Genomic DNA, 13,155 nt, shown 5'->3' with positions numbered 1-13,155 from the left:
TCATCCCCTTTAAAACAGTCATCTCTGCATAGCAATGATCGAACGAGAGTAACGTTTTCTTCTGACCATCCAAGGATGGTACGAAATGCATGCGAATCAATTAGCAAAGAGATCTCCTCGACGTTGCAGGTGGAGACGTTCGATTTTCTCTCGCTAATCAGCTGGAGGCGACGAAGCCGAAGAATTCAAATTGTTAGCACCCACTTAACAACCTGACACTCAACACTTTTCGATCTCTCGATGAAAAAAAAAGGAAAAAGAAAAAAGAAAAAAGAAAAAAGAAAAAAGGAAAGAGGAAGGGAAAACCGACGAGACCGATGCAAATCTCGATCGTTATCTTTCGTCTCAATTTAACGGATGTAAACGACTCTGTTCGTTTATACATATAAAGATACCTATCTCAATCGACATTGGAAAACTCTGGAGAAAAAGAAAAGTCGTTCTTCTCCGAAGAAATGAGAAATCCCGCGTTTATCCGAGTATCGTGCGCCGTGATAATAATTAAAAAGCGTTTCTTAGAGAACTTCTGATACGTTTTCATACGATTCGGTACGTTTCATGGAGACTGCAATGTTGTTTCAGGACTATTATTTGCGAAAACAAGACTCGCGGGCGGAGCACGATGCCTCAGAGTCCGAGGAAAAGGGGATTGCGAGATATTACTTTCTTTCTACGCGTCGGCGAAGCTCTGCTCACTCTACCATTAAAAGTTCAATTTAATTCAATCGCTCTGATTCATATTAAGGACCTGAATTAACTTAAATTGGTATTAAAATTGCTCGTCTGGAGTGATCCGGACTGAAATGACATGCGCACGAGGTTCGTCGTATTTACAAATGGGACATGTATCATTAATAGTTATACGGTGTATCCGAGATGCACTCGGAAAAATACCATGAAATATGAACAGTAGCGGATGCGGTGACTACTCTCGAGGAAATTATTAAATGAATTTTTAAAGTGAAAAGTGAACAAAATTTTGTCGATGAAACTCCTCGGGAGAAATAATCAAACTTGTATTAGAATAATACATGACGAATGAAACTACCCTCGAGTATTTATTCGATCGAACAAAAGTCAAATAAACTTTTACTAAATTACCATAAAATTGTCCATTTGTCCCCAAAATATTCTCAAATACGCATATCTCTCGGACCAACCTACCGAGGTTTCTCCCCTTAATGCAAGTAAAACGAAGAACGGCGACGGCTCATTTGCAGCCCCGTTTATTATCCGAGCCAGTCCCATTTTCACCCTTTGTCTGGACGAATACGTATACGTGCCACTGGGTCACGCAGGAAACGAGATCCTGGCAGGGAAAAACCCGCAAGAAGAATTTCTGAAGACAATCGCGATGCTGCCGGATGCGGATGTATTACGCGAACCGTGAACTAGGTAAGGAGATTCAGAAGAACCCACCCAACCGTTTTTCCTCGCAACCACCATTTTCTCCCACGAAATCCAACGGGGGTCGTTAAAAACTCCAAAAAAGGTAACCCCCGTCCAAATGAATTGAACCGGTGCTGGTGAAACCGAGTCCTTGAAAGGTTAATAAACCATCCAATGATGGTTCGAGTTTGGATTTCTTCCCCAGGTTACTTTCACACGCGGTTCAAAGTGCCTGAAGCTACACCTCCGAATATGACACTCTTGCTGATTGCGACTACTTTGTCCCCGAAAAAACATGGACAGAGGACAAATTGGGGGCAACGTTCGGAAAAGGAAACCGACAAAAGAGCTAGAAGGGCTTGCTCGACTGTAGACGCGAGAGAACAGGATGAGATCTCTGTGAGACCCCATCTTAGGTTTTTAAAAAGACTTCTACGCAATGAAAAATGCGTTGGGAACGAATGACCATGGTTTGTATATTTTATTATATACTTATCAGCCTGCATTAGCATATACTAATATAAAAAAGAAAACCCTTTTCTAAAGAGACCTGTAGATAAAACGTTACTTTCTTTTCTCTAAAAGTCTCCCAACAAAGTTCAACATCTTAGGCAGTGTTTCTATTCACTGTTTCCAACATTCATCCCAGGTGATAATTAACGATTCCTCGGGAACCGAAGACAGGGTACGAGTGTCTGGATGCGAACAATGCACCTTTCCGATCTTATTTATCTTTTTCTTCCCGCAGCTTGAAAGTCATCGTAAGGTGCGAAGGGTCAAAGAGAGCATGTATTGCGGGTGTGGAGGGAACAAGCACAATGTAGAGCATCGATATATCCATGGAATAAGGGAGAGAAACCAATGGCCATATCGATCCATCCGTCCCTCGATTGGCTTTCATGTACGCGCCGGTCGTATACCACCAGGTGTCTCTGACAAAATGCACGCTTACACAAGTAAATCCCGCACGAAGAAAACGAACCGAGAAGGTAGAATTTAATTCTCGAGGACTTGTTTCCTCCAAATAAACTGAAAAACAAAAGTATATGTTTCGCATCAATCGAGAATTTCACCGCCTAACCGTGTTCAGCGTTCGACTTTCGATGCTTATCGTTTCGATGAACATCCAACGAGATATGACGCATACAAGTTGTCAGCGATGGAGAATTTTCTATACGCGTTATCGTTATTTCACGTGGCGAACATAAGGTGCAGTTTTTCAGTCAATTCCTGTTCAATATTTGCACGAAAATAGTGTCTTTTGTCGTGGCGATTTCTAAGTCGAAGATCTTCTCGGTTGATAACGTCCCGAGACACTGAATTACAGAATTGGTTTCCCTTGTTTGCATACAACTGGAGAAAGTCGACCGCGATTCCGATCGTGTGACGAATTAAAATAAAAATTTGTCATTGCGTCCTTGCCAAGGTATAGTTTATAATTTGGCAAGGTGTTACTATCAAAAATTAATATAAACACGACCTTGTTGGGACTATTTTTAATTGCGGTATCGCAATTTTCATTTAAAAAATTACTTTGTCTGTTGAATCTTCCTTACCAATTTACTTACAACAAATCATTACAAGTAATAATTATACAAGAACAAGAACAGAAATTTTAATTGTAATTACTGGATGAAATTCTATGCGATAAGTGTCGCCATCACCTCTGCCCTCGCTACACAGGGAACAATGCATGTCATGCTAAATACCCGAGATTATAGTAACTCTTCCGTCTTTGAATCGCGGAAAGGACATGTCCTACAGCCAACACATGTCGAGATAAAAAAAAAAAAACGCTGTGTCGCGAAATGGAAATGGCATGCAAGAAACAGAAGCACGCTGGCTAAATCCGACGATAAAAGCAACGCATTTTCGATGCTACCATTGGCAAGATAAGACACTGTCGAAGCCAATACGGCTTATAGATTTTCGCTGCTACTTGCCAAACGGTGCAAAAATACGTCTCTGAAACTCCGTCGCGTATCGTGCGATAAATTACTGCCTACGAATTTTTCGACGGTTCCATGCAATCGTAAATCTTCTCTAGCCTCAGCAAGAATACACGATAGAATCGAAAATTCTTTGAAAAGTGTTGACTTTCTATTTGATAAACTGAAGAGGGAGCAAAAGTTGGGCTTTCAGTTGGTAAATCATATCCTAAGTTTGTCCAGTTATACTGTGCGATTTTTGACCATTTACATTGTCCCTTCAGTGGGTTCCACTACATTGGTAACGACTAGACTGCCGATGTCTATGCATTTATGACGAGTGAAAATGCATAATCTGAATGATCCAACTTTGCAATAATTCCTACTAAATTATCAATGTTTCCACATTTATCCTAAGACCAAGAAGAAGATAGCGATGCTTTCATCGGTAAATCCATTCTTCGGATATACGCGAAATTTCATGGAGAATAGGTGAATACGATGCCGCGCTATATGCGCGTATACATACATATGCATCTCTATGTATGCGACGGGCTTGCATCAAGATCTATGTGCGTTTCCGGCGGTTTGCCGTTACGCGCATATATTGCTAGGAATTGGACCACAACGTAGGTAATATTGGTCCTCGAGACCGTGAACGTCGGTCGTACCTTCGCTCGAAGGAACTCGAGAAGCAAAATCATCTTTTCTCGCTCGCAACTATACACGCGACTACGAGGAACGCCAGTGGACGCAGTTGCTCTAAATTATCGCGTTATGTACAGAGAAGTGTACGAGAGATCTCGTGAAACTTTAGATGTAGGTATATTATTGTGTACTCGTTATAATGGGAAAAAACAAATGCACGTTGAGGATTCAATATGCCAAGTTAATCTTGGGATTTTTAGTTTAGATAAACTTTTAATTTAGCCTTCAGTCCATAGTATTCAGTGTTCAATATTCAGTCAGTCCATACCGCAAGAACACTGTTCAGTATTTTGCATTACTGCAATGACATTTCAATCGGGATAATTAGAAATCTCTTCTTAGATATTTATTATATCTCTTTCGTCTACTTTATCTACAAATTTCTGCACCCCCAAAGTTGAACGAGACGTTAGAAACGTTCGGTATTATTTCACCCTCCCACGACGTCGGAAGTTTTCACCTGTTCGAAATTGCAACAGTGTGTCTCACGCGAGCGAGAATTTTCATGAAATAATAGTGATCGATCTAGGGTGCGAGATCACGCAATTCCCAGCCGCGATAGGGCGAAAACTCGCGACGAAACCATATAGTCGTTCAAATATAACAACACGATCTGCGCAAGATTGCTATAATCCAAATTATCCGTTGTACTAATCAAGCATCGTGTATGTAAGTCTATTATAATTTCTTCTACGTTTAATAGAACAAAAAGAAAAGAAAAAAACACGATTCTTCAAAAATTACTTCAACAAAAAGGAGCCAACCGATATTTCTCATAAGTGATTCGAATTGAACGAGCATAGTACAATTCAACGAATGGCTAGTTGAAATGTTATTCACACGTTGTATCGTTCTTTTTCTCACGGATAAATGACTCTCAATTATTGCACTTAATTGCACGCAACACTCGCCGTCCGTAAAGCGACGAGATCGCACACGACTATAGCAGAGAACGTTGAATTAAAACGAAAAAAAAAAATCGAATCCAATGCATTCAAACTTTGAATTACATTATAAAATTGTTGGGTTTTCTTTAAAATTGCATAATAATGTTGATCTTAAGTAAGAATATTTTTATTTTATTTTAAACTAGTATTTTAACAAATATGAATGTGTTATATGTAATATAAGCACATACGCAATGATTGGAATCAGAAAAGTTGTTTATTATCTTGGCACGAGTACTTCCAGCGCTTTGTAACGATGGAAACTAGCCATTCCTGGAACGTTGGACCACCGTTCCAGAAAACGCTGCGCAAAAGTACAAACAAAGTTACTGTTGCGTAACGATGCATCGGGAAACAGTAAAAGCGAGCCTCGAGCAGAAGCTGTCGAAGAACAGCTACCGTCTATCGCGTCGCTGTTAAAGAAAAGGAAAAATGAACTGGTCGCTCGAGTAAAAGGCCGACACGCCGAGTATTTCACGCTTCTCGGAAAACGATTAAGGACGCAACACCTATGCTATGTACGTGCAAACTACGATACTCGTTCCCTTGGCCAGGCTGCCTACAGAAACTGCTTATGTTTCTCTGTCCTCCAAGGTCGGACATTGCAAAATGGTCCTGTGTCGGGAATATTAACCCCTTTGATTGTCAAGCTAAACTGAAAGGCACAGTTAAAGCGAGGGTCTCGTTAATTCCATAGTGTTGACAAGTGGAGAGGATGGTCGCTAAGCAACAAGTAAGATTGGGAAAGATGGTGGAATATACGCTTTGTACATCTATTGCTAATTGGATCGATTTTCTTGGTTATTACGGGAATCTCGATTAATGCACGAATTTTCAGTTCAATTTTCTTCCAATAATCGAGATTCTGTTCTAGTCTGATCCTCCTTCAAGTGAATCTCAAATGGTATCAACAAAATTCGAAAATAATACCGAATTTTTAAATAGAAAAATACTCGCTATCTTCTCACGAGACAATCTAAACATTTCTTGTACACGTTCACATCGGTAATAAAGCTCTGTTTGCAGGAGAACTTCATCACACGGTTCTTTGTGTCTCTCGAAAAAGTGGGCCACTACAAAGATAACGTGTCGGTTAAATCGTTTCTACCGTAATCATTACGTAAAGGTTTCAGCAATTACAGATCCATAGTCGGCGACGCATCGTGCAATTAGAAAAAAGTCGTAGCAGTCTTGCCAAGCTTCCCTTCGCGAGGGTTAGCGTCACATCACTTGATACGGTTAACACAGATTGGAGTTAAGCAACAATTGATTATTCCGCGATTGCTTTTGTAATTGATTACAAGAAGTAATCATGGTAATCACGATCACCAATCGAGTGACTATTGCAATTAATCAGTATTCATTAACCAGTCAGTTTTAAGGCTTTTACTTGTATTTCTACTTCCATAAATAATATGCACTTGCTTTTTACTCGCATAAATAACTGTGAAATACGGTAACACGAAATAGAGTAATCAATGAAGACGAACATGTACTGATAAATACTTTTATTTATTTGTAAGAAATTTTAATTAACCATAGTTTCGTTAATATGTTTTCCTTAATTTTCAAATTTTCATCTTTTCCCCCTAAATATTTACGTACAATGTATTAAATGCTTAACAATATCGCCTAGCAATCTCTAAAATCATATCGCTATAAGACCTGTTTAACAACGCAAAATCATTAATAATATTATGAAGAAGTGCGCCGAGAGATAATATTCAATATTCATTGAGCATATGCATTGGACTCTTATTCCATGAAATTTTGAAAATAATAATTGTATCATCGTTTTGTGAAAAATCATTTCGTGTTAGTCGTAACAAGTTGGTCGAATATCTGGAAAATCGTCTGGAGTTGCTAGTTTGTTCTAGTGAAAATGTCGAGTGCAAAAGGTTAAATCGCCTCGACGCGACGCGACACGCGACACGACACGACGCCGACGCGACCAGTCGACCGGATAATTTTTCTATCTACCCACGACCATAAAACGGTACTATTGTATATGCCTTTATCGTGAGACGAATATCGATCTATCTCCCCGTTAATCGGTGAACTTAGCACGTGACGATCCAACCTCGTTCAATCGTCTTGCAGATCAACTATTTCCAACCATTTACACACTCTTGTTTAACTTTTCAACTATTGCACTCGAACAAAAATTAAATAGAGAAATAAGAAACAATATTTTCAATCTACGCGCTTTCTCCGCATTTAAAAGAAAAAAATAAATTGTATAAAATGTTATAGTAATTATTGTAAAGACTATGTATGTATAAATAAAGATTATGTACTATCCCAATCAGAGGCTTGTCTAAAACTGCATTCAATCGACTTTTATGTGGTCTTTATCAATAGTTTCATCAAATTTACTTCTTTCTACCAAGTATAGATAAAAATGTGTAAATCGAAAAACTTGTTTTCTGTTTCTTTTTTTCCAGGAGCCTATTTAGGAGGCAACAAACTAGTTTCGTTCTATACGCCAATGGGCAATTGCTATTTATCTTCTTTTATGACACCGATAAATCCTTTAACTAGGTCGAAGAATAGAACAAAGTAGTGAGTGTACGAGCAATAAAATCTTAATCACACACCATTGACTGTGAAATTCGTAGGCGAAGACAAACACCTTTAAATTCAAAAAGATAAAATAGAGGACGAAAAAATATCGCTAAAATTTTCATGGAATAAAAACATCGTCAAAAATGTATAAAAAAAAAAAGCTAATAATTTGATATTAGGTGCACTCCATGAATAACTAAACGTGGCTGAAATAAAAAGGCGACGGTCCTTAAGAATCCAATATGTACAACTTTCGTTTCCTCCCTATCGTAAACCGATTATCAAATTCGACTTAATTGAAATCGCTAGCGAACAAGGTTGCGCACCGCTCTCGCTATTTTGATCGGTCAATTCTGTAACAGCCTGTATGAACAACGTAATGAAATAAGACGTCATCGATAAATCACAGGTTTGTGGCGTAAATGCAAGCAAGATTGCCGTCAACGACGCAACGGTCTTTCGAGGCTCGTCAACGGCAGACAGATGAAACGACGACAATAAAGCCAATAATGGAAAACGTACCTGGGGGATATTGGCGTTGAGCAGACGATTCAAAGAGTCCCGTTCCTTCTCGACCTCCTGCAACCGTGCTTCCGTTTCCTGCAACTGTGTCTGGCTGACGCGCAACGATTCCATCAACTTGTCCCTCTCGTCGAGCATGGTGACCATCAGCTGCTCGAAGTTCGCGTCCTCGCCGGAGAACTGCGAACTCCGCTGGCTGATGCTGTCCTCCGCGATAGTCGGCATCACGTCGCACATCACGTTCCACATTTTGCGTATATCCTTACTATTCTCAAACTCCGGTACACTGGCAACTCCACACGAAATGCACGCGAAACGTAAACCGGAATAATCACAGACACAGAGGAGACACGCGCGCGGGAGATACGTGCACTCGCGCGAGACGAATCCCTTTCGGTTCCTCTCTTCCGATACGTTTTAGTCCGTTTCCGATCTTTTCAGGTAGTCATTTTCCTCGATTCCTTTGCTCGCGGTCTCTCACTTTTCCACGTTGCTTTGTCTCGTTTCCTCACTCCTCTCGGTCTCGCGAGCCGACATCCACACGCCGGAATCCGCTATCTTCCTAAACGATAAACTATTCTATAGAGATAATTACAATGTTTATATAAACACAATTTCGAATAATGAACGTAACTGAGACGCTAATAGAGTCTTTATGCTTTATGCGTTACACTCGTCATCAAAATGAAAATCTGAGTTATAAGATAAAGTACAGTTGGATCCCTGTAATTCAAAGGTTTATTCCTTTCCCTTTGTAAACACTTGTTAGCTCGAGAGATAAACAGAATTCAGTCACTTGACCTCTGCAACTTAAATTTATAGAAATTGACTCGTAAAGGTTGGAACACAATTCACCGATTTCTAACGGTCCAAACTTGGACTGTACTTTTCCTTAGTATGTTACATTCTACTAACAATAAGTTCCGATTCGATGATACTGGTGGTAAGCATGTAGTCGAGCACAGGGCATGGCTGTCTATTCTTTGCTTATTAAAAATGATCTTTTCAAGAATGTAATACGTTCAAACATAATAAAATCACCGATTTCTCTACAATTTCTCAGTAATTAGATATTCAAGAAAATAAACATAACCCCAAAATACAAACAAAGATACTAATTTCTAATCTGAATTGTACTAATTTTAAATCAGAACTGCTTACAAAATCTTTAATATCATAGTGTACAAAGAAAAGTTTCACTATTAAATCGAATGTAGATCGCGAATAAATCGCTATACGTTGTTTTTATTAATCATTTACTAGTCGAATAAAATGTTGCCCACCTCTGCTATTCTACTGCGAGGAACACACGAAATCCTACGTCGAATGTTTACCTCGCGACAGAAACTTTTCTTTCGTTAACTGATACCTATAGGTGGAATCATCGCTCGAATAACAGTTCAACAGTTTCACGTTCAACGTCGCTTGGCCGGCTACGAGAGCCGACTCACCACAACCGAAACTCATGTCTCATTTTCACCACGGTGCCAAGCATTCTTTCGTCCGTTTCTATTGTTGTTTACGGAAAGGGATAATCGATGTGTCCGGCGTAACTCACGAGGCGGTTGCAGACGACGGGAAACCAAGTCCCTTCGAAAAATCGATCGTTGTGTACGCTTCGAAAACTCGAGGGGGGGCCCAAAGCACGCGATCGGTCGCAGATAGATCGATATACAAGCCCGTTCGTTTGGCCAGAGTCCGTTTTGACAGATTACAAAGAGGATTCGCCGGACACACTGCACGCAGCGCACGCTTTTGATATCTTATGCACCGACTCGACACGCGAACCCTTCTCTTTCCATCTCGTCTTTTATCAGATACGAAGCCAGCTACTTTCAATCGGAAAACCTCAATGCAGATCTGACACCCACGGGGCGCGCTCAGCTCTCTCCCGGAGCCGGGCAGGCGAGTCTGACAACCGCGGAGAATCGTCCAAGAGCACGGGGCGATCGCTCGGCAGGCCACCGTTTATTTTCCACTTCGATCTCATTCAGACGTAGTTTCGACGTATCCGTACAACACTGGCGTTATCACTGGCGAATTCGCGACGTATCAACTAGACCAAACTACTGTCCCAGGTCAGGATAGTCCGGGTACGAGACTCGCTCCGTTCAATTTCGCTCTCCTCCGAGAATTTCGCGATTTATCATCTCACCATTCAAGACTCGGCTGACGGAACGATTCCGATCGTACGTACGAGCACTGCGCGAAGCGCCGATCAACTTGCAACGATCGGCATTTCGATGGCATTATCGCGGTGAAGCCGAGCACTGACACACCTACGGTTCGTTCCTACCGCCCAGCCTCTATGCTACTCCATTTCCGATACCGGCGGCCATCTTGCGCCGTGACGTCAGCCTCTGTCCCCGAAGGTGCGTCCGACTCCACCCGACCGCCAGACGACTCCAACCGACTGGCCAAGTTTACAATTGCGCGGCGGGATCGATGATCGTTTAGGTCGTCTCTGCAACGAACTCGTCTCGAAACACCGCGGTACATTTAAACTCGCTCCGTTTCTACTTCCGTTTCTAACATTGATCATTGATTAGTCCACATGGTATATGAAACAATTTTACAAGCGCACATTTTAAACACATTTTTTATATGCATCGGCGTCCCATGTTACAGAATAAGATATCTTTTCTTTATATATTGTAATAAACTTAAAAATAAACTCACTCCAATTAAGAATTTAATTATTACTCTCTAACGTAGAGTGCATTCCATGTTAATGTCTTTTTCTTTAGCTGCAACAATCATTTAATATCTGAATATACTCGGAACGTATGAAATGTGTACTATTATTTATACATATAATTTGAAAGTCTTCTCTTAATTGAAATAATTTTGCACTTATTGGCATTAAATTTTATTTAACCAGTTTCGAAAAAGATCGAAACGTTAATAAAGATTCATCAATTTTTCTTTCTTATTATTTATGGATACAAGCGTACCCATCAATATTAATGATTTTTTAAGATAGTAGTGACAAATCAGTATCTATTACATATTTAAAAGCACGATCCTGTAAACATTGAGAGGTATGAACAAGAAATTTACATTATTTTTCAGAAGAGTTTAAAGTTTCCGCGTAAAAATAATTCGAAATACAATAGATATTCTATTTACGCTAAAGAGAAGCGTTGGAAAGACTAATTTACAATCAATAATTAATACTACTGATGTTTAAGTTTCGTTAAAGTTTAGGAAATGACTAACGCTCACAGATCTATTTCTACAAATTCGACGCTATTTATCGCGATGATTTCGATCGAGGTGAAAGAGAGGGAAAAATTGGGAAGGCTAAACTTTCCGGAAGACTGAGACTGCGCTATAACGTGAGATGCTGGATGATCAATACCAAACGCTGTGTCAGATTCTGGACCACGGAGTACAGTTGAGAGAGACAGACAGAAGCGAGCATTATGAAAACAGTAACCCATACTTGCACACCAGGAGCTACCGGTAAGTAGGCCAGTTTTAATTCAGAATACCCTCAAACAATGCGAAACCTGTAACAATTAACAAAACATTGTATCCCATTAGAAATAGCCAATCATAAATAACGGTTTATTTACACCTTTATCATCCCATAAATTTCAAAGTAAATTTCCATTTATTTATTTCCCTAGCCTACTTTGTTAATTGTTAACGTAACAAAGTGTAACATGCTCCAAAAATATCTCTCAAATGAAAAAGATCGTTTTTCGGGAGTGTTTTGGAGCAACTGTGAGACAGCTGACATCTTTCAACTTTTCTCTTTCTCCGAGTACTTTGTATTGGTACAAATTTTAGATCTATCCGGAGACGATTCGATCGAGGATATCGCCGAATCGGTAGATGAACTGCGCGAAAAATTGGCGAACATGAAGAGGTTGATGGAAGAACGAAAGGGGTCCACCCTGGGCGAGATAAGTGCCAAGAAGAGAAAAGAGACCTCGGACATTATAGATGGCAATTTTCTGTCTTGGATATTCGGCTTGGCGCTAATCGTCATCCTGAGTGTCAGTTTTTATGCCTTTTATAATCTCTACCATGCGGTCTTGAAGAAGTTCCCATCCCATCATACAGAACTTTAAAAAAAAAAAAGCTGATGCTTGCCTCTGTCGGTAATCTCGAACAATTCTTTAATGATTAAATTACTATAACACCGTCATAATTTTCAGACGAGGTTGGTGAATGAATCCTTACGATCGGTTTGATAAAATTGCGATACAGGTAATGAAACACGTGCCCGACTTTTTCAAGCATCTTGGATGTACTCTATCCGCGTATCCAATAACTGATGAATGAAGAATAAACAAGTCCAAAAGGGACAAATCATATACGTGTTGCGCGGTTTTCGCGGGAAAATACGACTAGCAGTACGTTTGATCCCATTTTGAGTTCCAGCAACATCTTATGGGAACTATCGACTTAAGAAGAACAATTTAAGAAAAGAGATAGAAGATCGAACAACAGCAAATATGTTCCTTTTACGTACGTTTGCGGAGTTCAACAATAATTTTATAGAACTTTTTTTCGATCGAAAAATGCTTTCTTTTAGTTTCTTCAATCTTCGCATACATCCACAAACAGACGTAAAGTTTTCCATCTGATGACAGCTTCATGTAAAAATCCATTTATCGAACAACTACCGAGTTACGCATTGGAAGAGACGCAAGTTACTTGAAACAACTTCCCAGAATATTCTTTTTCGTATGTTCATGTGTGGAGTATATGGACAAATCTGCAGTTCTACTCGGATGGGACACTTAAATCGGACCACCTGAAACTACTTTGATTTTAGGTACATAAACAAATGTATTACTTTAAGTTAGCAGTACAAAAGTAAGAAAGTTAAGGTGGTCTGTTTTCAAGGCCTGCCCTGTACCAAATGTTCTCCTAACTTTATCGTATAATACTGCTTGCGAATAACATCTTTATCATTTTTGTTTTCTGGTGGGCACGAGTGATTTGTTCTATTATAGTATCATCTAATATGTAGAGTCATTTCCAATTATTTTACTTATATATCGAAGACAAAACTTCCACGGATTATTACTATCGTATTATTATTATTATTATTATTATTATTATTATTATTATTATTATTA

At 39.6% G+C, this 13,155-nt stretch overlaps 2 protein-coding genes across 20 annotated transcripts in view; one reads left to right on the top strand and one right to left on the bottom strand.

Moving 5' to 3' along the window:
* LOC128891786 (liprin-alpha-1) overlaps positions 1-10,781 on the bottom strand; it is a 38,570-nt gene extending 27,789 nt beyond the window's left edge. For 6 of the 17 annotated variants that reach the window (XM_054151571.1, XM_054151579.1, XM_054151585.1 and 3 more), the window contains exons 1-2: positions 9,343-10,778; positions 8,060-8,621 (exon numbers count right to left, since the gene is read on the bottom strand). In XM_054151571.1, the coding sequence (XP_054007546.1) occupies positions 8,060-8,308 (249 nt within the window). In that variant the 5' untranslated portion in view covers positions 8,309-8,621; positions 9,343-10,778. Of the gene's footprint in view, positions 1-8,059; positions 8,639-9,342 lie in introns of all 17 variants that reach the window. The other 11 variants (XM_054151586.1, XM_054151583.1, XM_054151584.1 and 8 more) reach the window with 7 other exon arrangements.
* Positions 1-13,155, top strand: part of LOC128891802 (uncharacterized) — a 116,192-nt gene that overhangs the window by 103,014 nt on the left and 23 nt on the right. The window contains exons 1-3 of one of the 3 annotated variants that reach the window (XM_054151616.1): positions 11,368-11,524; positions 11,855-12,063; positions 12,226-13,155. The exon at positions 12,226-13,155 is cut by the window's right edge and continues 23 nt beyond it. In XM_054151616.1, coding sequence (XP_054007591.1) covers positions 11,485-11,524; positions 11,855-12,063; positions 12,226-12,261 — 285 coding nt within the window. In that variant the 5' untranslated portion in view covers positions 11,368-11,484 and the 3' untranslated portion in view covers positions 12,262-13,155. Of the gene's footprint in view, positions 1-11,367; positions 11,525-11,854 lie in introns of those variants that run through there. The other 2 variants (XR_008460925.1, XM_054151615.1) reach the window with 2 other exon arrangements.

The sequence above is a fragment of the Hylaeus anthracinus genome, unplaced genomic scaffold (genome assembly GCF_026225885.1).
Source record: "Hylaeus anthracinus isolate JK02 unplaced genomic scaffold, UHH_iyHylAnth1.0_haploid 12002, whole genome shotgun sequence".
NCBI classification, from domain to species: Eukaryota; Metazoa; Arthropoda; class Insecta; order Hymenoptera; family Colletidae; genus Hylaeus; species Hylaeus anthracinus.
Note: the sequence above shows the minus strand (reverse complement) of the source record. Positions and strands in the feature narration are given on the sequence as shown.